At 49.7% G+C, this 26,650-nt stretch overlaps 3 protein-coding genes across 8 annotated transcripts; all 3 read right to left on the bottom strand.

Annotated features, from left to right (window-relative positions):
• Window positions 1–1,381: 1,381 nt before the first annotated feature.
• On the bottom strand, window positions 1,382–3,384 carry LOC142092773 (platelet-activating factor receptor-like). The gene is made up of 2 exons (XM_075173203.1): window positions 3,358–3,384; window positions 1,382–2,389 (listed from the first exon to the last, which is right to left on the bottom strand). Exon 2 carries the CDS (start codon window positions 2,384–2,386, stop codon window positions 1,382–1,384), a length of 1,005 nt encoding a protein of 334 aa, XP_075029304.1. The 5' UTR covers window positions 2,387–2,389; window positions 3,358–3,384.
• A 1,102-nt stretch (window positions 3,385–4,486) lies between these two features.
• On the bottom strand, window positions 4,487–5,949 carry TMEM35B (transmembrane protein 35B). The gene is made up of 3 exons (XM_075173198.1): window positions 5,642–5,949; window positions 5,046–5,226; window positions 4,487–4,953 (listed from the first exon to the last, which is right to left on the bottom strand). Exons 1-3 carry the CDS (start codon window positions 5,747–5,749, stop codon window positions 4,823–4,825), a joined length of 420 nt encoding a protein of 139 aa, XP_075029299.1. The 5' UTR covers window positions 5,750–5,949; the 3' UTR covers window positions 4,487–4,822.
• Window positions 5,950–9,289: 3,340 nt separating this feature from the next.
• Window positions 9,290–24,453, bottom strand: SFPQ (splicing factor proline and glutamine rich). Of its 6 annotated transcripts, none has more exons than XR_012677172.1 (13): window positions 23,701–24,436; window positions 23,134–23,322; window positions 22,738–23,039; window positions 22,529–22,624; window positions 20,957–21,153; window positions 20,577–20,661; window positions 20,170–20,287; window positions 19,903–19,951; window positions 19,702–19,823; window positions 10,665–10,709; window positions 10,295–10,369; window positions 9,464–9,580; window positions 9,290–9,364 (listed from the first exon to the last, which is right to left on the bottom strand). XR_012677172.1 is itself a non-coding variant. In XM_075173195.1 (11 exons), the coding sequence occupies exons 1-10, from the start codon at window positions 24,349–24,351 to the stop codon at window positions 10,689–10,691; spliced, it is 1,830 nt and encodes a 609-aa protein (XP_075029296.1). In that variant the 5' UTR covers window positions 24,352–24,436; the 3' UTR covers window positions 10,105–10,369; window positions 10,665–10,688. The 6 variants fall into 6 exon arrangements, 2 of the variants coding, with proteins under 2 accessions (XP_075029296.1, XP_075029298.1); XR_012677173.1 differs by having other exon boundaries at window positions 9,464–9,559; XR_012677175.1 differs by lacking the exon at window positions 9,464–9,580.
• Between the last annotated feature and the right edge of the window lie 2,197 nt (window positions 24,454–26,650).

Genomic DNA, 26,650 nt, shown 5'->3' with positions numbered 1-26,650 from the left:
CATGCCAGGTTAACTGTGCTGTGGGCTCCCTGAGTCACGATAGTGCACGATTCCCATGCACATGGAGACCCCGTCCCCCCGGGGCCTGACCTTGCTCCACACCTTCGCCTCCCCACAGGCAGCCGAGCAGCCTTTAATAACCCACCGCCGACAGGCACAGGCGGCACCCAGCTGTCCCGGTGCCCAGCTGCCACCCTGCCCGTGCTGTGCCAGCAGTCCCCCTGGCAGCCCATCTCCTCCTGCCCGATGCCTCTCTCTTCCTTCCCAGGCACTGGTGGGTTGGAGCGTGCTGGTGAGCAGCCCTGTGCTGGGGGGCAGGACCCCCGACTGGGGGGCAGCTGATGCACCCCGACCCCCTGGCCCCCACCACCATGCCCCTGCCCCTGCACGCCCCAGAGCCCACGTGGCTGCGCAGCACCCGCCGCTCCCGTCCGTGCAGCGCCGGGGAGCAGGGCTGCGGTGGCGGCAGGAACGAGCCAGGGCTGGGAAAACACCATCTTCCGCCCACGCAGCCGCCCACGGCCCTGCGCCGGCTCTGCCGCCCCCGCTGTGCACCGGGGCTCGCCGGGAAGGTGGGTGGCAGGCGTGAGGCTGGGGGCTGCGCTGCGCCCGCCATGGCCACCCACCCGTGGGCAGGGCAGGGGATGGGGCAGGGGGGAGCGGGGCCCAGCAGCCCCCGGTGCAGGAGCCACCCCGGCGCCGGCTCCTGCTGCAGGAGCAGGGCTGAGCCATGGCTGGGGATGGGGGCCAGGGATGGGGGGCCAGGGGCTCCCCCAGGCCCAGCCCTGCCCGGGGGTGCGGGAGCGGCTGGCGCTGCTCGGTGTGCGGCACAGGCACCCACCAGCAAAGAGACTGGGGAAGCCTTTGGCTCATTCATTTTTAATCCTGGCTGAGAGCGGGAGGGATGCGGGCGCAAGGCTCAGGCACGCTGCAGCACGGGACCGGCCGCTGGGCCCCAAACAGCCCCCCCTGGGCAGGCCGGCTCATGCCACGGGTGTCTTTGATCACGCGTGTCCCTGCGGGATGGAGAGCCCCAGGAGGGGACAGCAGCCTCTGGGCATCCCTCCCCGTCCTGTCTCACCACGTCCCATCACGGCCCAGCCTCCCCCCGCAGCAGCTCAGCCCCCCCTTCGCCGGGCGAGCCGCCCCCCCAGTGCCTGTGAATGCAGAGGGCAGGATCCGTGCGTGAACGAAACCGTGGGCCAGTGAGCACGTGGGGATGCGCAGAGAGCAGAGTGGGGGTGGGAGGAGGAGGAGGGGGGTGCATAAAGCCGGAGCTCCCCCCACGCTGCTCCCCATCCCTAGCCTGGTGCCAGGGACCCCGTCCCGCTGGGACTGTGGCACCAGGGCAGCTGGGGGCAGGACCCCGGTGCCCACCCCGCTACGAGGAGGCAAAGGAGGACGTGCGGGCGTTGGGCACGGGCCCGGCGGGGGCCGGAGGGGAGAGCGGGAGGCAGCGGCCGATCTTGCGCAGGGTCCGTCCCAGGTCAGCGCGGAAGCGCCGGATGGAGAAGCAGTAGACGAGGGGGTCGAGGCAACTGTTGAGGCTGAGCAGGGCCACACTCAGCGCGTGCAGCACGTCCAGGGCGGCGGGCGGCCCGCAGAGCGGCGTGGGGGGCCGGCTGCCCACCCAGGGGGCCAGCGTGAGGTGGTAGGGGGCCACGCAGACCACAAAGACCAGCAGCATCCCCAGCACCATGGCGCGTGCCTGCTGCCGGTGGGAGCCTGGCGAGGCGGCAGCGGGCACCGAGAGCGCCCGGGCGATGGAGGCGTAGGTGCCCAGCACCACCAGGAAGGCGGCGGCGAAGAAGCCCACCATGGCATAGGCGTACGCCCGCTGCCGCCCGTGCTGCTCGAAGCAGGCGGTGGCCCCGGCGCGGGCAGGGAAGGTCTGCCGGGCGGCCAAGGTGGGCACGGCACAGCCCAGCCCCAGCAGCCAGGCCAGGGTGCAGGCCAGCGCGGCCCCCCGGCGCCCCGTCAGCGGCAGCTCCCGCCGCGCCGCCCGCACCGCGCAGTACCGGTTGAAGCTGATGAGCGCCATGAAGGTGACGGCGCTGTAGGTCGCCAGGTAGTAGGCGGCCCCGGCCAGGCGGCAGGCGGCCTCCGAGAGCAGCCAGTCCCCCCCAGCCAGGTAGTAGGGGATCCAGAGGGGCAGGGTGAGGTTGAAGAGGATGTCGGCCAGCGTGAGGTTGATGAGGTAGATGCGGATGGCCTTCCTCACCTTGCCGCTCTGCAGGAAGACGAGCAAGGCCACCAGGTTGCCTGGCAGCCCCACGCACAGCACCAGGCAGTAGACGGCGGGCACCAGCACGAACTGCACCGGGTCGCTGGGCACGCACTCGCCGGGGTGCCCTGCCGGCAGCGGCCCTGGCGCCGAGCCGTTCATCTCCTGCAAAGACAGGGGGACAGTCAGTGGCACGGCCCTGAACACAGCCCTCGGGGCACAGAGAAGGGACATTGATCCGCACAGGACGACCTCTCTGGCTGGCACCTGCGGTAGCTGCTGGGGACCAGAGGCAGAGCCCCACCACGGGGGTGCCATCGTCTGCCAGAGGGGCTCAGCCTCCAACGGCTCCTCGCAGGAGACGAGGGGCTCCGGGATCCCCTCCCAGCCACATCCCCCCACGCCTGAGGGAGCCCAGGGGCCGCCGTCAGCCGCCCGGCCAGGGCTCCCCGGGGAGCGGCAGGCGCAGCTGCACCGCGGCCGAGGGGCAGAGCCGTGGCTGGCAGCACCCGGAGGTGCTGCGCCGGCTCCAGCTGGCAGCTGCGGGGCTTAACACCTCCCACGCAGCCGCGTGCTTGCTGGGGCCACCCAGCTCTGTCCAGCTCCCAGCACCCCAAATCCCCCCACGGAGCCCACCCACGGGGAATTTGGCCACCGGCTCAGCATGCATCAGAGTGGAGAGACCCTGGCGTGGGGAGCGGGTACGAGCATGGGGGCGGCAGCCCCCCGCGCGCCCCCCAGCCCTGCGTGAGGCAGGTTTGCCACCCCGCTGTTTGCCGGTCCTGGCCATGGAAAACCACATTGTGCCGCAATGACTGCCTCCCAGGGCTGCAGCTATTTCACCTCCCATCACCGCCTGCCCACACCTTGCCGACGGCACTGAGTCACCCAGCGGGTGTTTTCAAGCACGGCAGGGCCAGATTCAGCACATGCAGCACCCAACACCAGGCCAAGGCATGGAGGCACAAGCTGCCGAGCTGGGGGAAAGATTCAGGGTTCAGTTGTTCTGCAGAGCCGGCGCAGACCCCCGAGGAGCCCCCAGCTCCTTTGACAGTCCCCCTTTTCCTTTCCTTCCCTCGCCCCTGTTTGCACGGGGGATGCTCCATCTCACCCACGCCAAGCTGGTTACTTACCCCACCGGGTCGGGCTGGACCGGCTGCGTCCCCTGCGGCTGCTCCTCGCTGTCTGGTCCAGCTGGGCTGGGAGAGGCTTTAAGTGCTGGGGGGAGGCAGGGGCTGCCTGATCCCCCCCTCCCCGTCCCGTGGGGGTTAATGCCTGTGGGATGGCAGCTGGAATGGGGAAAGCACCTGTGTGTGTATGTAATGGGGGATTCCCCACTGGAGCCACGCTAAGACCCCCTGCGCCGGCTGACGGGGCTGGCCGCACATGGCGGGGGCCGACCACACCAGTACCAGTGCGGCCAGCCCCCCTCACGTGCCCCCAGCCCCATCTAGCACCATTTCTCAGGGCCCTTTTCCCACCCACGCCGGGATGAAAGCGGCAGAGGGTCAAGTTTCCACACCCAGCAGCTGGGGGAAAAGGGGGATGCCCCGAAAGGGATCAAAGCTGGAATCTGCCTCCTCCCATCTCTTAGTGCTTTTGTTGGCTTCAAAGTTGGATTTAGGGGGAGCAGCAGCCTGGGCCCCCCCAAGCTCTGTGAGCATTTGACTCACTGCTTTGCATGGCCCTGCAATTTGTGGATGCTCCTCTGGGACACCAAAGGTGCCACCCCAAGGTGGTTCAGGTCCCGCTAGGCGTTCAGGTCCCGCTGGGTGTTGCACCCCCCCTCTGCTCATCCCAAGACAGCTCATCCCCCCACAGCCATCCCAGCCGCATTCCTGGGAGATGCACTGGGTTCAAATGTGATCTTGGGGTTATCCTGAGTGGACTGCGTTGGCTGTGCCCACCCGGGGTGGCAGAGGGGTCCCTGTAGGTGCAGGGCCCCACTAGAGCAAGATCCCCAAAAAGCACGTGCCTGCCCGGGCACAGGGTTTGGGGGGTCACATTGCTGCTGTCGCCCCCCCCGATGTGCAGCAAGTGGCCTGGCACATTGCTGGGTGGCTCCGGGCGGCCGGGGGGCTCCCACCCCACGCAGGCTCTCCCCGCCGGCTGTCTGCCTCCGCACCAGCTGCTGCCGGCTCCTGCCTGTCCCCAGTCCTTGTCCCCAGGTGCTGCTCCGGGGGACCAGGGCCTCCAGCCCCAGGACGTCTCCTCAGCCCCCGCGGCTGGAGGGAGGCAGAAATAAACAGGGGAGGCAAAACATGAAAAACAAAAGGCTTTATTCCAAAATACAAAAGCCCTCAGCGGAGCAGAGCCAGCCCCAGCCCAGCGTGGCCGAATGCTGGGAAGAGCCGGACACCTTGTGCGAGTTTAGCAACGGAGCTGCCGGAGCGGTGGCGGTGGCACGGCCACCGTCCCAAAGCACCAGTCTGGGTCCCGCAGCATGGGGACAACCAGCACCAGGGTCCCCGGCAGTGGCAGGAGAGGACACACTGTGCCTCAGCGGCAAGTTACCCCAGGGGAAGCGATGCCGTCCCCAAAAATACCATAAGGGCATCGCTTCCCACCGGCTGAGCCGTCCGTCCTTCCTGCCTCCAGTCACTCGAACTTGGGCTTGGTGGGGGCCGCGTACCCGCGGATGTTGAGCAGCAGCAGGAGGCCGAGGCAGAGGGTGGCAGGGGCGCACATGGCCAGGGGCTCCCGCAGCACCAGCAGCGTGTAGATGGCACCTGGGCGAGGAGCAGAGCAGTGGGAACCGAGGTCCCTCCCTGAGCGTCCCCCAAGATCCCGCGCAGGGCGGCGGGCGCCTGCTCGCTCTCACCGATCATGATGACACTGAGGACGAAGTTGCTGATCTCCTGCAAGAGCTGGGGCCCGAACGCCAGCAGCAGCCCGGCCACCACCTCCACCCAGCCCACCGCCTCCAGGTACCGGCCCGGCTCCGGCACAAACCCAAACTCCTTCAGGGGAAAGACCTCGGCGAACCGCACGAACTGCGACTTCTGGGAAAAGCAGAAGGGGAGCAGAGCAGCCCTGAGCCCAGGGCTGGTGGGCACAGGGTCTGCTCCGCTCAGCCCTGCGCCCCAACGGGCTCAGCCCCTTCCCTGGAAAGGCTCAGCCCTGCACCCCAGCACCCCAAGGGGCTCAGGCTTGCTCACCCTGAAGGGCTCAGCCCTGCATCCCAGCACCCCAACCTGCTCACCCCCCCACCCAAGGGCTCAGCCCCTGCACCCCAAAGAGCTCAGGCTCGCTCACCCCAAAGTGCTCAGCCCAGCCCCCCAGCACCCCAACCTGTTCATCTCCCCCAAGGGCTCAGCCCTGCACCCCAGGGGCTCTGTCTTGCACCCCCCGAACCAGCCCAGCCCAGCCCCAGCCGCCCCACCCGCGCCCCGCAGCCGTGGCCGCGGCCGCGCTCACCATGTGCCGGTGCAGGTCGGCCGAGAGCTGGTCCGAGAGCTTCGCGGCTCCCGTCAGCAGGAAGAAGAGCCCGAGCAGGACGCGGAGGGCGGTGAAGGCCGCCGCCATGGCAGGGACGGGCGGGCGGGGACGGGGGCGGATCGGCGCGGCGCGGCTCAGCCCAGCTCGGCGCGGCTCAGCCCAGCTCGGCGCGGCTCGGCTCTGCTCCGGCCCCTGCACCTTGCCCGGCCCCTGGCCCGTGCCCCGGCCCCCGCAGCCCCGGCCTGGCGGGGGCAGGCGGGGCAGGGACCCCCCACCCCAGCCGTGGGGTGCTGCTGGGCCAGGGGGTGCTTAGATCTGCAGCTTCACCCCCCCGAGGCCGTGATCCCCCCCCAGCCAGCACCATCATCCCACCAAACCAGAGCTGGGTGAAAAAAATGTGAAAAAGTAGAAAAAACCCCAAAACCCTCAGCTGGGGCTTTGTGGGCGCCGTGAGCGTGTCGAGCTCCATGCCAGCACCCGCAAAGGGCCACTGGCTCTGGGTGGCTGGGGCCACGGTGCTGGGGGCTGCGGAGACTGCGGGGCAGGCAGCGGCGCAGGCAGGGACGCCAGCAGCCCTGCCCGCAGCTCTGCAGGGCCAGGCAGCGAGCTGGTTAATGAGGCAGCTGCAGCAAGGATTTTCTTCTGGCACCAGGGAGGCCCGGTTGGGGTGAAGGAGGCGGCTGCCGCCCTCCCTGCGCTCCCCAGGCCTGCGTCACCGCCTGCGCCAGCGCTGCTCACAGCGCGTCTCGGCCGCCGGCATGCGCTGAGGCTCCCGGAAAAGGCAGCCATGGGTTGGCAAGAGCCAGGGCCCCGGGGAGCCCCAGGGGCACTGACGTTATTGTAATTCAAGTGGATGTATTTTTTAATGCTAATAAATCATGAAAGAGCAGGAACTGTTTCCCGGGCACCGGGAAGCACCGCGTAGCATGGGGGGCACTACCAGCCTGGACCAGCACCGACCTTGCAGGGCTGCCGTGGCCGCCTGGCTTTACAGGGGTGCGGCGGCGGCAGCACTATTTTTACTCCCTAGCTCTGCTGGGAGAGCCCCAGCAAGCACAGCCGAGGAGCTGCTCGCGATGATTGGGAGCTTCTCCCTGTTGCGGCTCGCAAGCTGAGAGATGATAAACAGCAACAGGCCAGGGCAGACTCCAGCCCTTCTTGTCTTGGAAAGCCCTTTGGGGGAAAAAGGATAAAAAAAAAGACCAAACCCTGAACAATGGATTGCGGCAGCTCAGCGCTCTCGCATCCGCAGCGCAGGGTCGTGGCTTCAGTGCGCTGGCATTACCGCAGGAAGCATTTGTCACTGCTCCCAGGTTTGTTGTTCAAGCAACAGGGAGACACCCGCCCGCAGAAATCATCTTCCTTCGGCTTAAAAAGCGTCTCCTTTCTCCGACAGCGGGCTTTCGCCCCCACCACAGAGCAGAGCCCGCTCATGGCCAGGACAGAGGTTGGTTTTTTGTGCAAACATTGCAAAACCCTTTCAACGTGTGTTTGCGTTTCCCAGGCGGCCGGCGCCAAGCCCAGGGCTGCCCCAGCACCGCTGACCAGGCACCCGCTCGCTATCCTGCCCCGGGGGGTCACCCTCCCCACGCCATTCCCAAGCCCTGGCACAGCACCACTGGCTCGGAGAAGCCCCTCGTGGCAGGACATGATGGCAGATAAACGCTGCTGCCCGGCTGGGATGGGACTCCTAACACCATCCACGTGGTACCTCATACCTGCGCTCAGCCTCCAATTTTTTTTAAATTTTTTTTTTAATTACAGGAGCTACTTAATGAAACATGGTAGAACCAAGTGATCAGCTTCACCAGCCAGAGGACAATGATGCACCAGCACAGCACCCAGCCATTAGAGGAGAACTCTGTGCCAGTCATCTCCCAGGTGACGAGAGAACGGCCAACAGTGACGGAGCATTCAGGGGGCTTTTTGCCGTTCTCCAAAACACATCCCATTTCAATACAGAAAGCAAATCATGGTTTGCTTATAAAGGGAGTTGTAGGAGGTGAAGTTCAGCACGTTGAATGCTGGAATCGCATTCAGGCTGGAACAGTTTCTCAAAGGAAGCAGCCAATGCTGCAACAGTGGAAAAGAAATTAGGACAAGTTACTGGAAAATAACAGAATTTGAGGGGGAAAAAAGGCTGCATAAGCCTGCAGTAGCTGTGGAGACAAAGACACCGAAACCCGCGCCCTTGCAGTGTGGCTGTTGAAGAACCACAAAACCTCTTCTTGCTGAAGCCTTTTCAGGATCTGGACAACAACGTAAAGAAGTCAAATCAGAGAGCAAAGTACCTCAGATTACCCTGCACCCCATCGCTTGATTGCCTGAGAAAGTGAAAAGCAGCAGTCAGAAGCTTTTAATGCAGCACCAACCTTCTCTACCGTAAACCTGGCAGGCTGCTGGGAAGCACCGCTGCTCACCCTGCCGCTGCCAGGGTCCTTTCCCTCCACCCAAGCCCGAGACCCTCACGACTGGGGCACTGCCATGCCAGGCAGCGGAGGTGGGCACTGGGGCTGCTTATCTACGCTCACCACTAATAGAGTCAACATCAGAAATGTAGCTACTGCAGTTCTGACCAACCTTACTCCATTTTGTTAATGAAACTTCCCTGGAGGGAAGTAAACAAGCAGCATTTAAGCCAGAGCAAAACATATTCCTGGCCAGGATTTAAAGCACAGGTGAGCTGTGTTCCAGCCAGGCACTAATCCTGCACCACTGGACACTCAGACATGTCCGAAGTATTTCATATGACTCTGCCACATTAAATCCAATTTATTTTGATCCTTCTAGTCTGGCAAGGCAGTTGCCAGCCAAATGTTCGTGCCACTGTAGGGGAAAACCTTGCCACAATGCAGCTGTACAAACAGAGCCTACCGCTGGCGTATTTTAACACATTAAACTACTTGATATTTAAACAAAAGATTATATTTAATAAATGACAGCATGAACTACATATGTGGACAGTACAGCTGTCCAAAGAACAGCTTCACATGAAGCAATATGAACCATGGTAATTTGTGCCGCAAGAGCTAAACCCAGCACTTTTCTGGCTTCCAAAGAAGTCGAACTTTGGTATCTCAGGCTTAATTACAACAGTCATCACCAGAAAACTATTAAAAACCAACCAGGCACATGTAAACATTTAGAATTCTGTAATTTAAAAATACAGCAGTATACAGGACTCAATATGGGGGAAGGAACGGGTGAAACTTACAGAAATACTTAAGAAGTACCTTAGGTGCAAGTGCAATTTATAAAAAAATTAAGCTAGCCATTTTGCAAAAACATCTATGGCTGCACACTAGTCAAGAACACAGCCAGCCTGGAAACTGGAGCATTTTAACTGCAAGAGGAAGCCCATGGCACAATCCCAGAAGGAAAAAATACTGTATTACGTATTTGTCAGGTTTTTTTTAGTTATGAGCGGTTATCTTTCACATGCTTGTCACACTACAGAGCAGGATCCAACGACCCAAGCCCTTCTCACGCCAGTGCTCCAAGCACGATCTGTGTCCCCTGCTACAGCCTCGTTTGCAGCAGTGTTTGTCAAATTCATCCATACCACATTAAGCTGAACAGATTGCTTACTCATTGAATACACTCTGGAATAAAACAGAAGTCATTTATAAAAAAATAAATATTTTATTTTTAAAAATCGTATGTTCCTGGCTCCTCTTCTCTACATTCGGACTTCATCTTCTTCTGCAAGTGCAAAGCACATAGTTAGCAAGAACATTAAAAACGCCAGCAGAAATCACACATATGACATGGAAAGGGAACCTGCATCTGCAGGCCATGCACCTGTCAGATGTTCTCTAGGATCGTAAGTTCTCATGTCAGACTTGAGATTACATGAACAGCATTCACATTTTCCTCTACTTCGTAGATTTCAAAGATCTGAAATAGCTTTGTGTTTTACTACCAAGAAAAACAAGAGCAGCAGTGACAAAACACACACATTTCAATAGGAGTTCACCAACTGAATCTCACTGGCTTCATGACTTACAGGTTCAGCTGTATGGCTTATCTAAGCTGTTACTTACCCACCACTCGTGAGTTAAGGTACTTTGCACGTTGCTCCTCACACAACATTTTAAATATCTGAAGTTCCCCCTTGTAGTTTAAGTGGTAAATTAGAGGGAAAATGTCATTAATTCCAGCTCTGCAAGTTAGTTTATTTCCCTAAATCGCTATCTGCTTCTGCTCTTGTATGTGCTAATTCATCTTCCAGGTTATTTTGAAAGTTCAATGTTTATTAAAATATTTCAGAAAAGTGGCTTTCAACAACTTTTAGTTAGGTTAACAGTTGAGAAGCAGCTGCTCTATTGTTCCCCTTTTTCCTTACTGACAATCACCCACCCCATTCACATCCCTTTCACTGGAGCCTGAAGGTGGAAATGGTTATTTCATGTTTGACCCTCTATAGCATTCAGAAGACGGAGTTTATTTCATGCTGCAGGGCTGAAAAGCCTCAAACAATGGTTATATCTTGGCTCTACGAAAGAAAGATTCAGAAATTTTATATAAAATTGAGATTAATCGAAGGCAAATTTCAGGCAGGAGCTACATAATACATCACAGGGTGATGGGCTACCAAGCTCTTACAGCAATGTAAGGGCACCAACTACTTACTTGTTCACTTGTTATCTTGGTCCCTCCACATATCACTGGGCATCGTGCTGGATGTGCTCATGCTCGGCTCCTGAACTGGAAAAATATTCAGAAGTTATACCCACAGTGATTTTGAAATCTTTTGTACAAACCCAGATCTAGAAAAGTGTTTTTATCCACTACTGTCAAACTATCAAGCCCAGATGGAGTCTGGGTGCTCAACCCCACAGCCTGATAGCAGGTACTAAGTTCTACCCCACACATTCCATGTATTCACTCATACCGATTTCTCAATATTCACCAATTCAAAATTACTCAGTGACTGAACATCAAGTGTCCAGAAGCCTTTATTATTTCACCCATTTGGAACAAGACTAGAAGTTACACTTACTTCCCATGGATGAGCACTCCGGTTTCACTCAGCTTTCATCTTCACCTAAAGGATAACAACTGAAGTTATTATAGTAATAGACAGAAAATTCTGACCATTTCAAAACTAACTTAAAATAAGGTTTTAAGATACATGGACTGATTAGTTATGAGGGGGAATTTACAAATTATTCCAAAATATTAAGTGGAAGAATAAGGGGCAGAAATAGGCTAGCCTAAACACTTGTAAAGAGATGAAGGAATATGCAGGTAGTTGACTGAAGAACTGCACCTTGTCTGAGCACAAACCGTAAATCACCAGTCTGAGTACAATGAAGTTTGATTGCAGCCAGAGGTATACTATCCCTTATGTGAAGGCATTAACAATTTTGTCAAGCTACTTCAACTATTTTACCCTAGTTTGTCTCCTGTAGTAATGCCCTCTTTCTTCCCCTTCATGAAGGAGTGCAAAGCCCCTGACTCCTAGCAGCCCCCAGATTCAATAGTCCTAGAAGTGCTTCAAAAGCCAAAGGAAGACACTAGAGGTTAGCACTGTCAGTCTACTGCTTTTGTTCTCGGCAACAGATTCTTCCCTTCTGAAGACCCACCCTGTTGCTATATAGCTAAGTTGAGGGCAAACTGCAATGGTCAGCAGCGAGGGATGCAGTAGTACAAAGTTCTGTGCACACCTCTAGTTGGGAGGCAAATCACACCATGGTCACAATGGGATCTGACCAGGCAGGGCGAAGTTCAAGTTTAGTCTCAAACCCACCACCTGGGTTTTATCATGGCCCTCAGGAGCAGAAGTATAATATGCACGTTTTGTTTTCTATGCCATAGCAACAAACACCATGCATAAGGGATACTATATCTTTGTGCATCCTTTTAACACTCCAGATTCACTTATAGCCACACTCCTCCCAACCCTCCCCAGTTAGCTCTTCAGTACTGGTGTTCAGAAGCAACATTTATAGAGATGGGGTATTCACAGACCACTGCGGGATTGCACAGCCAAGTCCTAACGTGTCAATCATTACCTAGCAGCAATGACAGAGGTGGGAGAAGGCCAATCCTCCCTTTTTTCCTTTTCCAGTAAGCAGCTATTTAAGAGCCCCACTAGCTGGTATGGAGAGAAAAAAAATCTGAAGCTAATTAGCTGATTCCAAACTTGCTAGTAGTGGAAGAAGCCAAGTAATTACCCAGAACAGCATACTTTTTATGCATCCTTTCCAACATGCTTAGCCTCATTTAACATAATGGAACAAAACACTGGCCTTCCTGATCATGTCACTGCAGCTGGCAATGATTAACAGAGACATGCAACCCCATTACTGCTCGAGTCCTAAAACTACTCACAGGCCTCGGTGTTTAGCTATGGGGAAAACTGCAAGCAAATCAACACTTTGTATGCTTAATGTTACAGTAAAGCCCCCATACACGCTATGCTGTGCTCTCTCCTGACAGCACCAGTATCTGGATCTGAGGGCCTAGCAGGTACGCATACGTATTCTGACACCACACTTCTGAGCTTCAGATAAGCTTTTGAGAAAAAGTGTATTTCACACACAGATAAAACCAAGATGAAACACAATGCGAGCACTTTAATGTCATTTCTTGTACCCACTTGTTACAGACTGACTTAGAGCAGACATGACTATTTGCTTTTAAGTTAGCTACCACACCAAGTTTCATTACTGCAGTCAGAGCTGGTATGAGACCCATGGTTCAGTCACAAATTGCTTGCTCCAAGAATGTCAAAAACCTGCTAGTTCAAGTACATAGAACAAGGCAGATGTGCCAATAACCCCTCCACGACATTCCTGCAGGTCAAGTCAAGTATCCAGAGCACACTGGAAAAACTAGTCAGATCTGAGCACTGGTTTAAAGATTAATAATTCAGTTTTGCTACATGACAGTACGCGTACTGCCATCAGTTTTGCTACTTGATTCTAGTCACAGGTAAGAGTAAGCCATCACGAAAAGCCAAACTGACTTTGTGACAAGTGGTGTCACTGCTTGACTAGCTAGAGTTCGGCTACACTTGCTGTGGTGTAACCAAAGACCTGCTATTATGATCTTAAGGTGCAGCTGCCACTTCAAGCTTTCAATGGAACATGAAAAGATAGCTACAGCAGAGGGCAAGGTTGTCCAGCAGAGCCCCTGTTCACCAGCAAGAGTCTTGCCTGGAAGATAACACAGAAGGGTCCAAATGTGACAATAATACCAGAAACAAGTATGCAAAGCAGAACTTTGCAGAACAAGTGGGAAAACACATTACACCACCTCTGAAATAAACTGAACATCAGACAAGAGCTAGATCATGTGCTGAAACAAGGGACCTTGAAAGTCAGGTTCAAGAGCAAAAGAGCTGGAGATCAGCATGTCTGGATGTCTGGAAATGTAAGCATGTTAATCCTGAAACACTACATTCAGTATTTCTAGTAACGAAGAGTTTAGAATTACATCCCCAAGACTGATGAAAAATGAAATTGAGCATTACACTACCAAGATAACTCTACGAGGCAGAAATACAGAATCTCACACTGTCAATTAAAGGCAGAGGAATGTATTATGCTTGTCAGTCAAAGATTAAAATAAAGACAACTGAAATGTCCAATAAGCTCTATGAAACTACTCACGGGGATATCCATTCAAGCACTCATTTGTACGTCCTCAAAAATATTCCACATCAGTCTCACAGCTGACTGTATTAGCAAGCTTTAAGTGACTATCCCATCATGCACACAAGGCTAGAGTAGTGATTACTAACGCATTTCCTACTGAGCCAAGACTCTACACAAAGGGATGTGCTGCAGATGGGCCATTTTGTCACTACAAAAAGTTTAAACAGTCCTTTTCTAGGCACCGATAGCACCTAGTTGACTAGTTAAGTGAGCATAAGATCACATTCCCTCTTCCCCACAGAGCTCATTCTAAGAATATCTTTGTTACATCGGAACTAAGAAAAATCCACACAAGCCGAGTCATATGTACAAAGGAATCGGGTCTGAAAATACTTATCTAAGAATCACAGTAAGTTGCTTATTGACTCTGAACAAGACAAAGCTTAAAACCGAAAACCACGCAGCTTTGATGCGAGCTTAAACATACAGGTATGAAGAGTGCTGCACTGTAATTCCACAGTCAGAAGTGTGATGTCAGAATACCCACAGTATAAGATTACATAGAAAGTCACCAAGTTATATTATATTGCTTGTTACCTACCTGTACGCAGTCGGCAATGAGAATCTTGGAGCAAGCAGGAATACTACATCCGGGTCCTAATGTCCATTGCCATTTGTGGTACTACGTTCCTCACAGTTATGAACTGCAGAAATGCTGGCTAAGTGCAGTTATGTAGCAGGCCACTAGTTTTAAGTGTAAATTGCAGTCTCAAACTCCAGCAAAAACTTGCTGCCACAGTAAATGGTTGCCAAGGAGAAGCCAAGAATTTTTCTACCACAAAAATACCACAAAATCTCAAAAGCAGTTTCAGTTTCTCATCAGCTGTATAAATGATTAGTGTAATGTGTCTACACCAGAAGATAAGATTATTCTGTATTCATTTCGGAGAAAGCGTGAAGATATATGTATAACGATACCAGTTTCTACATGCTGCAGTTTTTAGAGATCTAAATGTCAAAATGGGCTCAATTTTGATAAAGCAAGCTAAATTGCAACAGCCAATATCCTCCAAGTCCAGTACAAAAATGTGTTATATGATCCAGACCATCCAAAAACAGGTCTGACCAATGAAGCACTTTTCTAAATGGTTTTAAAGATTCAATTATATAAATCTGATTTTATGAAAAAAGTCCAAAACCTCATAGGAACAGATCAAAGGAACAGAACTTTCTCGCCTCCCACATTTAGCAACTTTATCAGATTTTAAAGTTGACATGTTTGCTAGCTTTTAAGACACCACCTTTAATAGGTCTTGAAAAGAAGTTGGCTAGTTAATTGTATGCCTGTTTAATACATGCAACTCAAAGCAGAACTTGTTTTAGAAATTCTGCTTATGTAGCTACAACAAAGCTAGACTTAACCAAGCTTTCAGATGTTTTGAAAACTCCCAAATCTTTCAATGTATTTACTAATCATGGTTTTGCAACTCAGCTATTTTTAATACCTAGCAACAGTAGCTTACGTACAAAACAGGGGTACCAAAAGACAACCTCTGTAAGGTACAAGGACATCAGCATCCTTCACTCTTCCAAGTTACAGAACTACAAAAGAACATACTTTAGGATATGCACCAGCATCTCTTTAATAAAGAATGACATGTAATCTGAAAAATAAACTGAAAAAATTAATTTAATGTTTACGTTCAGAATTCCCCATCTCGGACACCTTCACCTTTTGCGGGTGTCCCATGAACACCCTCCAGAAAACATATGCATTATTTAATACTACTTCAATAAAGCAAATTGCATCGGTACTGCTGATTTTTACACTAAGTATCCAATACAAGTACTCCCAAATACTTGGTCCGCAGTTTAGGAACTTCCAATTCAGAATTTCCTCAATAGCAATACATTGTTGTAGCATGTTATCAACCCCCAAACTTTTCTGGGAAAATAAGAAGCGTTCATCAAAGAAGCTGAGTCGCTATTTAGTGCGCTTAATATTCCAAGTCAGTGTTACCTGGTATCAGCATTTCACAACATGCTATTTTTTCATTTAAGGAGTAACAGCACTTACAGTGAGTACTTCAAGAGGGATCATCTGCATTCTAAAATACTGCAATCTGACACTAAAGTTTTAACCACAGAGAAAATTTAGCATAGAATTTAGAATTAGCCAATGCTTAGCACAAGGAATGGAAAGATCTTTGGAAGATTAAAGCTACTCACAGAATGCTCGGTAGTTGGGGAATCGTGTGAAGGTACAGCCAAACTAAGTTTACCTACTTTGTGCCAAGCAGGTTGATGTATCCTGCATTAACACCAAGGTATTTTACACTGGGAAGTCACGTTCCCAGCTTATCTGGTACAATGTAATAATAAGCAAAGCAACTACCTTATCAATGAGTCCAGAATGCTTTGAAATTCTCTTCTGGGGCTTAATAAAATGAACAGCAAGCTAACGAATTCATCAAATCTTCTACAAAAGAACCTTAAAGGGAGTTTATTTGTACTGTGTAGTATTAACTATTGAACTCCAGATTCAGATACTACTTTTGATGCATTATCTCCAAACATCAATAATAAAAGAGCGATAACCATCATGCAAGCAAGCTAATGTCTGGATTTTACATACAGGTTTTTAGGATTTGCCCACCAGCTACACGATTTAAGAATAGTTCCTGCAGTCCCCATAATACAAATAATTGTATTCTGAACTATGCAAATTAGTCCACTCAATTAGCATGAGGACATAAGCCAGTTAACCTTAATCACTCAAATAACACTTCTGGTCTTTTTGCCAAGCAATTTCAGGTAAGTATACAATACGGAGCAAGGCCAGATCCTGTAATCTCAGACAGCTTAAAGAGCATATAAATATCACATTAACAATCCTTTAGTTAGGAAGTCAGCCAATACAAGTCATTCTAGGAATTGATTTTAAAATAACCATTGCTAGTCTTCTGCTTAAAGTCTTTAAAAGATTCCAAGCAGTAACTGCCAAGGTGGTAAGTGCTACCATCCCACCACCCATTATCCGTAGCTAAAATATGAAATTCATTACATACTGCACTGCTTGCAGTGTAGCTTTAATTATTGTATCTTACAGCACTTGCAAGATTTCCATTTGCTTCCTTATTGCAGCACAATTAATGCTCAAAAAATCTGCACCTACTGGAAAGTTAGGCTACTGTTTGCCCCAATCTTAAGCTAGAGGCATTACGGGAAGAGATCTCACTCTTCACTACAGTTCCACACCCTGGTCTAGTTTGATCTCTACTCAAGACTATTGGTTTACTGCGGAAGGTGTGGTATTTAGCCTCATATGTTTAACCACGACTGGCAAGAAGAGTTACTACATTTAGTTTTCTATTTATTTGAAGCACAGTAAAAAAAAGTTGGTACACTTCGGGAATTCAGTGGCACAAGGTACACTGCCATCAAGTTAGGGACGTTATACATCAAAAAAACAGCTAAATTTGTTTTGAAACACTGCATTACATAATTAAATTGTACTCGCCCAAACAGACCACTTACAAATATTAGGTCAGTAAGTTTCTAACATCCATAAAAACGTAGCTTTCTTACTAAAATGCAAGAATTAAAAAGTTGGTGTCTAAACAAGACAGACAAAAACAAACTGGAATGAAACTACAGGTCACATCTAAAATCGGGGCTTTTTGTTTGGGCCTTCATATTCTTCTCTCCCTCTACCATATCCTGTTGGTGTTCCAGGCCCCATTCCTCTAGGACCCTGGCCACCCACAGGCCCCGCACCTCCCTGCCCAAAGCGTTCAGGACGCTATTGGAACAGAATTAACAGTTCATTATATGTAGTTGATGTCCATGTGTGTTAAGTATATATTTTTAGAAGGTTCCGCAGTCAAGGTTCGTCGATACAATCACCATTGAGCCGATCCACAGGTACCGGGAACATAGAAAGGAAAAAAGGGTAATTTAAAAATTAGTTTATTGTAATACATGCCTTGAGGTATGTTCCCACTTGATGCATTCTCATACATCTGTTACAAAGAACAGATCCTCCCTGCAGTGCTAGAAATGTAAGCATTAGTGCAGATGTGAATTAACAACTTTTCCAAATGAGCTCTAGCAATTTTCAACCAAGTTAATGCAAATAGCTTGCAACTTCTCACCTTTAGCGCAGTAAAAGCTTAGATTACATCACTGTCATTTCCAAATAAGCCTAGCCAGAGAACGAATCTTCAGTTCACTGAAGTATGAGCTGACATTCATAAAATGTCATTGTAAACAGAATGCCTACTCACCAGTTAATGGCATGTGCTGCAATTGAGACCATGTGCTTTTCAAGATGGGGTTAAGACTACGGTCTGCTGACTAAACTGCAGAGGCCTTAGGCAGTAACCAAAACTGATTGTGAGCACTACTGGATTGCAAGAAGAAAAAAAATGTGAAAAAAGCTAATGACCAGTGATTTACCTAACCAACGCAATTGCTCGATCAAAAGACTTGCATTTGTTAAACCCCACGTACTCCGGAACTGCTGCTGTATAATAGGCAAAACGTGTTCAAAGAACTACAATTTATTCAGTGTTTCCAGTTAGAACTATGCACAAAGAGTTGTGTGCATCCAGTCAGTATCTCCCTTCCCACCCCACCTTCACCACAAGCTCTTGGAAAATTCACAACTTCACAGCATTGAAAGGTTTCACACCAAGATGTAAAAGCTAAATTACCCTGCAATAAAGCAGAGACTTCAGGTATTTTTACTAGTACCTCTAGTTGCATGTACTTCATTCAGTTACTGTACCAGTAGGTGTGATCAGCATTCAATCTACAGAACTGACAAATTATAAAGTCAAACATAGCTTTAAACTTTCATTTCAAGCAAGTTTTCCACTACCGAGTAACACAACAATGGTAGGTTGTTTGTTACAAAAGGTATCTGCAACTGAAAATTCACACTTCAAGTTCTTGAATTCTGAAAGTTAGTTTCAATCCTTCTAAGAAAGGAATTTCAGAAAGATTATCTAGGTTCTTTCTGCCTAATTCATGGCAGCTTAAGCTTATCTCCAATTCTGTTTAAAAGATATCAGCCCAGTAACTGTGACAGCACTGTGTGGCAGAGATCCCCATCCTAAGAAACTCAAGGCAGTTAAACCATCACACCTTTTGACCGTATCACGTTTTTAAGTATTACACAAGTTCAGCCTGCACCTGTACCATGATTTTCAGGAGAAAAATGTACACAGCATTCACCACAGACTGCCTAACTGTTCACGGGAAACTTAGGAACTGCTTAAATATCAGTAGATTATATAGATACATTAAGGCCACCAGCACTGTCTACTGAATCAATGATGCTCTGCAAAGTTATCATTCCAAAGATATGGTTCCCCAAAAAATGGAAGATACCTGACAAGCTACTATGGTAGCTCACCACGTTAAGCCAGAGGCCTAAACCCACCCAAAAATCATTTACTTCAGCTTGTGCTACAGAGTGTACACCCTTTGAGGAGGGTGAAAGCACACTAATATCACCACCTAAACCAACATAGATTTCCATCCTACCCATTAAGCATTTATTTAATCTACATCCGTATTGCTTCAGTGTGGTAACACCAAGCAGGCTCAAAGCCCAACACACATATGGTGTGCCAAAAATAGTACAGTTTGGAAACATACCTCAGAACATGAGATATGCCATAGTTTTAACAAACTCTACCTATATAGTCATGCCCAACATGGGAGAACAAGAACGGGCTATCATTCCTCTGTGAGATAGGAACCACAAAATGGCTATAGTCCAGGATCGCTGGAATATGCTCTAAAGCTAAAAAACAGCATTTCTGCTCTTCTATGGCAAACATTAGCATACAGAATAAGTGATATGCTGTTTACCATTGATTATTTAAGTTAATCTGCTGCTTAAATAGACATGAGGGCAGATCTTTGAGTTAACAGCATACCCATACCAACATGCATCAATGCTAACTAGGCTTGGAAGGATCAAAATAAATGCAACGTTACACATTAGAAAGGAGAACAAAAATCTCTCTTGTCCATAAATACAGAATGTCAAATTACTGAAAAACTACTACATACGTACTTTAATTATGAAATCTGTCAGATTCTCTAGAATTTATAAAAAATCCTTCCAAGCCTAACAGTGACGCAGAATTTCCAAAGTCCAATAAAGTCAGAGTTAATTGCAAATATGCTTAACAGCACATTTGAATTTACTTACAAACAACTTCCGACTGTGTAAGCTACCATAATGGTTAAGAACTAATCTAGTACTACATACTGCCACACTAGTCTTCACATTAAATACCTGACAAGAAAGTCAGCAGTTAACAGTGAAATTTACAAAAAACCATCCGAACACTGGTAGAGAACTCAATTCCCAACCACATTTCCCTCGTGCTAAACTCAAGCCACCACAGGATACATTACCATGTCACTTCCCATCATAGAACCACTCATGGCTGCTTGGCCAACTCCTGGATTAGCTTCATAACCTATGCCGCCACCACCCCCGAGAGGTGGAAATTTCTGGGCTGCAGAAGCATAAGGATCTAAGAAAGAGAAATACATAATCATATTCTGACAATTTCTAAGTTAACCACATAAAGTAATTATTTAAAAATTCTTTACCTCCCATGTTCATTGTGGTGGCACCACCCATTCTCATGTCTCTCTCCCTCTGCATAGAAGAAACAACTTTTAGCACGGATAACCAACTACTGAAATCCGTACCTTTCAGGAGATAAAGGACATGTACAGCCAACTACTACCATTTCACCTACACAAAGACATTGCATTATCTAACCTAAAGGAAGCAGAACGCATCAGTCTTCAAAATACATCAAAAAAATTCCTGAAAATGGTATTGTATCCAAAAAACATGATGATTTCACTTACTGGATCCATGTAACCCATTCTACTATAATTCTCTTCCCTCTGTCTTCTCATTTGTTCTTCCATCTCCCGCTGACGTATCATCATTTCCTCTTCCCGCCTGCGACGCTCCTCCTCCTGCCTGATCATCCCAAAACAGACTGTTAAACCCCAGGAGTGTAACGTGTTCAACACTTATCAACATCACTTGCATGAGCAATTTAAAAGGCACTGAATGATCACACTTAAGCAAAAAACAATACTCCATGATGCTCAAACACTCGAGGAAAAACTTACACTGGAGTTCAATTTCTCATACACAAACTGAAGCAGCAATGGTGTTTCTTGAAAGATAAAAACTTCGATATATAAGTCATTTTAAAAAAAAACAAATGTAACATTGAAAAAAATCCCATGAAAGCCAAGCCAACCTCAGCTGAATTTCCTTGCGTTTCTGCATTTCTTGATTATGGAGTTCTTCCATACGTCTCAGTTCTTCCTGACGCCTCATAAGGTCTGCAGAAATGAAGCCTGTCAGCAGCTATTTCACAAACTCATATCACATTTAAACTCAGATTTGAATTAGATCAACCTCATCTGCACTATGGCAGACAGCTATCTTCTCAGTATCATATTCTTAACAAGACTTCATTTAAATAAAACTTGAAAAACTACCAGTTGCTCTTTTTTAAGCCTGAAATTCTCAAGTCAGCAGTACGAAGCATGAATTTATTCCTTAAACCATTAAACAGCCATACATTTAAGGTAGCATTTAACGCAAAAAGATGATATAGAATTTAGAGCCAATTACCTTGACGCAAGAGGTTTGCCTGATGCTCGTGATAAGCATCTTCCATCTCACTTTCAAGTTTGTCCTTGGCATCTTTCATGTTTTTTGCCACTTGCTCTCTCTGCTGTTTTTCCATTTCATCTAAAGATTTCCACCTCTGGGAATATTCAAATTCAAAACTGCCAGGCTGAGCAAAACGGGGAGGAGTCTCTCTTTCCCTGCAGAAAGGAAGATGCTCATTCACACTGGGTAAATCTGGAAACTGAAGGTCAATAAAAGATCACAAGCAGAATAGCAGAATTATCAGGGAACATCAAAGGAGCCCTGAAAATACTACCTCACAACTATGTGATAGAAGACTTGCTGTGACAGAATGCTGATAACAGTGCAGCATTCTACACACATAAACAGCAGCATTTAATATAAATAAATTCTACAACTAGCGTAGCAAATATGGAGAGACTCCTGCACTATCACATCCAAGCAAATCCTCCCACTTACAGTTCTACTGCCTGTTTATCTTGTTCTTAACTTCTTCCTTAGCCACTCCACTGCTGGCAACTGCCAGGTGCAAAATCCTCAAACAAGACAGGCCTTTGCCCAAGTAGGTACAGCTGCTCAAAACAACAGCATATGGAGATGGATTTTTTCAGTGCCGACTTACCCAAAGCACTATGTGTCAAAGGCAAGTAATAATCTTCACTTTAACTTAAAACAGTTTTCAAAATGCCTGAGGACCAACAGTTTATTTTGTCATACAAAGAAACAGGAGTCTAAGATTCAGTAATTAATGGAACGAAACTAGGAAAGTTCAAAAGCTTTCCACACATTAGCAATGTAAAGTATTTCAACATTTTAGGAACACTATACTAATCTACACTGTTTTCAAAGACACTGCCTGTAAACTGTTCATAGTTTTTGATCAAAGCAAGTAATTTTGAACACTTTCTCATACAAACAAGACTGACGGGATCTCCCCCTTGCACCCCCTTTTGTGATCTGGGAAAATACAACATTTCTACAACGAACAGGTTAAGATACAGATCCTAACCTAAAACTGCTACCTAGGAAAAGACTCCTATAGACTCTTATCTACTATGCCCAGTGATCAGCTTCAAAAGGCAAATCCATAGGCAACTAGTTTTTATTAATCACGGAATGAGTTAAAATTTTACTTTCTCATTTCATACCATAAACATCAGTTTGTAAATTCCCTATGAGATCATCAACATGAGATACGCCTTAAGTGAGATGACAGTTCTCAACAATAGGATGAGCAAATAGTTGAAATCTGATTTTTCAAGAGTTTCCACATACATCAAAAAACATCTGCTATTGGGCTGCTATTTAGGCTTTACTGTTTCTTTGTCACACAATGTAGAAAACTGCTTGTGTAATGCTTAGTGAATATACTAAACAAATCACTACGTTACAATGTCTAAAACCAAACTACTACCAAAAAAAACCAAGAACTGAAAGCACTACTCAAATTTCAAAGTCTGTTTCTAAAAAATTACTCCCATCTCCTTCAGAGTCTGGGACAACACTATGTACATCGTCTATATACTCTTTATACCAAAAGATAGTGCCTACTTTTGATACATCGGATTCTTCTGAGCAAGCTTTTCTGGAAGACCATCTTCATCATCCAGTTGTTCCAATGGTTCCACAATAACTGGCCTAGGAGTGCTGAACAAAAAAATACTCATTTTACTTTTCCGTAAGAATCTCCATTCTGAAAAACAGAAGCCGACGATTTTGTTCAGCTTAAAACTAAAAATCCTAAACAGCAAAATACTTACGTTGTCAATAAAAACACTCCTTCAGTACACCGTTCAAATGCTTTTCTTGCAGCTGGCTTTGATGCAAATTCAACAATGCCTTTTCCTGTTGATCTACCTCGATCATCTACAATCACAACAGCTCTTTCCACTGGACCAAACTGGGAAAAAGCTTCCTCCAGCAACTCGTTGGACACATATGGTGAAAGATTACGCACCGAAAGAGCAGCAGCATGTGTGGCAAACCGAACACGAAGCTGTCGGCCCCTCATGGGGGTATCATCCAGTTCTGCCTTCGCAATTTCTGCAAGAGCTCTAGATTCCTGAGGAAAGTTTAAGATCCAGTTTTAGACAACCAAGTTGTAAATTACTATTTCGTGACAATTAAACGGATGGACGTACAGTACGAAAGCCTACCAATTTAATGAATCCAAAGCCTTTCCCCTTGTTGATAAAAACCTCTCCTGGCTCCCCATATTTGGCGAACAGTCTTTTAAAGTCCTCGTCTGTTATATCAGCAGGCAAATTCCCAACAAACAAGCGGCAACGCTGAGTATAGGTCTTCTCCCCGGGTCGCCTCAGAAGAGAAAGGTTTGCTTTAAATCCCTACAAAGAAGCAGACCAGTTCGAGCCATAACTGCGTGCAGCCCCGCCGCCTGCACCGCCAAGCGGCGGCCTTCTCCCGCCAGGAAGCCCTGAGCACCTCCAGGGCACCGCAAGCGAATACAAACCCACGCTGCCCCAGCCCCCTCAGGCTGCAGTCGGGAGCTGCCTAGGCACCTAGGGAACACGCACACCATCTCTAGGCGTCCCCGCAGGCCGGCTCCGCTCACCGCCGCCGCCCCTCTCCGCTCGCCCTCTCCCGGGCCCCCCGCCTCCGCGCTCCTCCCCTCAAGATGGCGGCGAGGGCGCGCGGAACCGCCGTGCCCGGCCGCAGCCGCCGCCATCTTGTGGCTCGGGGAGGGGGAGGGAGCCATGACTCACCTCGTCCGAGAGCTTCTCTCCGCCGCCGCCGCCGGCCGAGCCCTGCTGCGAGGAGAGGCTCTGCTGTCCCTGGTGCTGCTGCCCGCGGCCGCGCGGCTCTCCGCCCGGCCCGCCGCGGTGCCCCGGCCCGCCCTTATGCGGCCCGCCGGGCCCCTGCTGGGGGCCGCCCGGTCCCTTGGGCCCGCCGCCGGGCGACTGTCCTTGTCCTTTTTTAGGGCCGCCGGCTGGGGTGGGGCTGGGGCTCGGCTTGGGCTGCGGCTGCCCCCCCGGACCGGAGGGAGCCGAGGAGGGCGCCGACACCGGGGCCTGCTGCTGCGGCGGCTGCCCCGCGGGCAGCGCGGACGGCGGAGGCGCTCCCGGGCCGGCCTGGCTGCCGGCAGGCCCTGCCGTGGTGGCGGCGGCTGAAGAGGACGAAGAAGGCGGAGCAGAGGTCGACGCGGGCGGCTTCGGAGGCTCGGGCTTCGGACCTCCGCCCGGCGGGCCGCCCGGGCCCTGCGGGCCGCCCCCCATGGGGCCGCGGTTCTGGCCCATGCCCATGCCCGGCGGCGGAGAGCGGAAATCATGGTTGGGGCCGCCGCGGCCACCGCCGCCGCCGCGCCGGTGGAAGCCGCCTCCGCCGCCGCCACGGCTACGGAACCGATCCCGCGACATGGTGGTGGTGGAGGGAGGAGGAGGAGAGGTGCTCCGGCTGCGACTGCTGCTCCTCAGAGCCCGCTGCTCAAAATGGCGGCGAGCTGCACGGCCTCGCCGCCGCCTTTGTCCGCCCCTAATATAGTTTCCCCGCCCCCGGAAACCACCCCCTCCTCCCCATTAGCCAACCACTGCCCGCGGCAGCGATGACCGATAGATGGAATTACCAATGGCATGTCCCTATTCCGCTAACGCTTTGATCTCATTGGTAAAGAACCTGCCCTCTGTCGATTGGCTCAGTTGACCGCCGACGTTAGCACGGGATGATCCGTTAACCTCCTGTGTGCTGATTGGACAGTTTGATCGGCTGGAGGCGAAGTCAGGAAAGAAGCCCGGCTTGCGATTGGCTGTCTGGGGAGTCAGTCGGGCGGCAGCCCGCCGCCCCGGCAGAGGGGCCGCCGTTACACGGCAGCCGGGCCGGAGCAGCCGGGTATTGCGCAGGCTGCGGCCCCCGGCCCGGCCCGGCGGCTCCGATAGGCCGGTAGCTTCGGGAGGCCGCTCGCCCACAGAGGGAACAGAGCCGCGGGGCCTTACGACACCCCCGGCTGAGCAGCCACAGGCTTCAGCTGGAAAAACTTTACATAAATATATTTTCAAATAAATACAGTTGGCTACTTTTAACGCGGTCGGCAGCCTTCATTTGTAGTTTGAAAGCAAATTTGGTATTAAAAAAATCCTATTTATTCATTCAAGGGTGGTAGTGGAAACCCAGCTCCAACGTAGGAGGTCACTTTCACTCCATTTTATTTGAAAAGCCGGACAGAAAAGTACCAAAAATGAACTCTCTGAGAAGAGCAATCCACAAACAGGATGCAGCTCTCTGCTGTCTCCTTTGCTGACAAGAAAGTGGATGTCAATTCCCCAAAATTTAGAACAACGTACTCTCAGTAGAAAAATAAAGCCGCTGTAAAAATTCATAGCGGTTATGGTCACTGTATTCCATGTTCCAATACAGAAAATTGGCTGTTTCCATCTATTTAACGTCACTGGTTTCGGCAGTGTTGCACTGGAGACACGCTAACATTAGAACGTGACATTTTTGTACTTCCACTTCACACAGGTTTCACTCCACCGCGCTCCCAAGCTCCCAGTGATGTTTTACGTTCAGTGTCGGCTCTGGAGAACCAAGCCCCAGGTGAAACCCAAGTGAAAGCCACACGTTTGCTTTATTTGCACAGAAACTGTAACTGTTGCCTTGCTGTTATAAAATACTATCAATCAATCTCGTAACTATTTGTGAAGCCCTGGGCAGTCAAAGGCTGACTTCATTCTTAATGAAATGAATTTCCTTGTGGCTTTACATTTTTTGAATAAAAATCTGCTATAGCTCGATCTTTTCCCCAAATCAGTACTGTACTGGCTGTATGCCTTCGACCACTTCAAGCGCAGCAGAATGGAAGCCCCTAGTCGTTTTAAAATGGATTCTCTCCGAGATGCCAGCCCCTCTCCACGAGCAGTAAATGTTTCCACCACGAGGTGTCTCAGAGGTTAAAGCGCTGGAGGAAGAAATTTGGGACTGGCTCTTACCGCACACAAACAGCTGGCATCGCCTCGCTGTCACACCTGGTTATGTCTGTTCAGGAAGCAACAAAAAATAATGAGTGTAAAAGGGTTGTTTTCGCCTTTGTTGTGTCCTAAGTATAAGTGAACTGTATTTTAGGGAGCTATTAATTTTTAGCATCCTTTGAAAGAAATAAAGAGTATAATTCTGCTCCCAGTCCTGCAAAAATCTGTACAACTTATCTGAAGTCCACAAAGTAGCTTTGAATTTCCGTGTTACCTAGAAAAGGCCAGGATATGATTACATGTTTTGTAACTGCTATGAGTATTTATCCTAGGCTTGAAATCAAAGAAACATCAATGTCGCTATGAGGACTTGAAATAAAAATGACCTCTGGTAACAATCACCTATTTTGTAAATATTCACACTAGGCAGCTTGCTGTTTTCATACAAAAACAAACACCGAGGAAGAAAGCTTGAGATGTTCTCCCCAGTGTGTTCCACTGTAAGTAAACATTGTGTCTGAGACTGGAAACTCTTCATGACAACTGCGATAACATTTGAAGCAGCTCTGTAGTATTTCATAGCATCATAGAATGGTTTGGGTTGGAAGGGTCCTTAAAGATCATCTACTTCCAACCCCCCTGCCATGGACAGGGACACCTTCCACTAGACCACGTTGCTCAAAGCCCCGTCCAACACTTGAACACTTCCAGGGATGGGGCGTCCACAACTTCTCTGGGCAACCTGTTCCAGTGC

The sequence above is a fragment of the Calonectris borealis genome, chromosome 25, assembly GCF_964195595.1.
Source record: "Calonectris borealis chromosome 25, bCalBor7.hap1.2, whole genome shotgun sequence".
NCBI lineage: Eukaryota > Metazoa > Chordata > Aves > Procellariiformes > Procellariidae > Calonectris > Calonectris borealis.
The sequence above is the reverse complement of the archived record's forward strand: the minus strand, read 5'-3'. Positions and strand labels throughout refer to the sequence as shown.

Coding starts and splice junctions, on each gene's coding strand:
- LOC142092773 (XM_075173203.1), bottom strand. CDS start 2,386: ATGAACGGCTCGGCGCCAGGGCCGCTGCCGGCAGGGCACCCCGGCGAG.
- TMEM35B (XM_075173198.1), bottom strand. CDS start 5,749: ATGGCGGCGGCCTTCACCGCCCTCCGCGTCCTGCTCGGGCTCTTCTTC. Junction 5,227..5,641: donor CCGACCTGCACCGGCACATG/GTGAGCGCGGCC, acceptor TGCTTTTCCCAG/AAGTCGCAGTTCGTGCGGTT. Junction 4,954..5,045: donor CCTCAGTGTCATCATGATCG/GTGAGAGCGAGC, acceptor CTCCTCGCCCAG/GTGCCATCTACACGCTGCTG.
- SFPQ (XM_075173197.1), bottom strand. CDS start 24,351: ATGTCGCGGGATCGGTTCCGTAGCCGTGGCGGCGGCGGAGGCGGCTTC. Junction 22,625..22,737: donor GGAGTGTTTTTATTGACAAC/GTAAGTATTTTG, acceptor TTTTTTGTTCAG/CACTCCTAGGCCAGTTATTG. Junction 20,288..20,576: donor CGCAAGGAAATTCAGCTGAG/GTTGGCTTGGCT, acceptor TGGGATGATCAG/GCAGGAGGAGGAGCGTCGCA.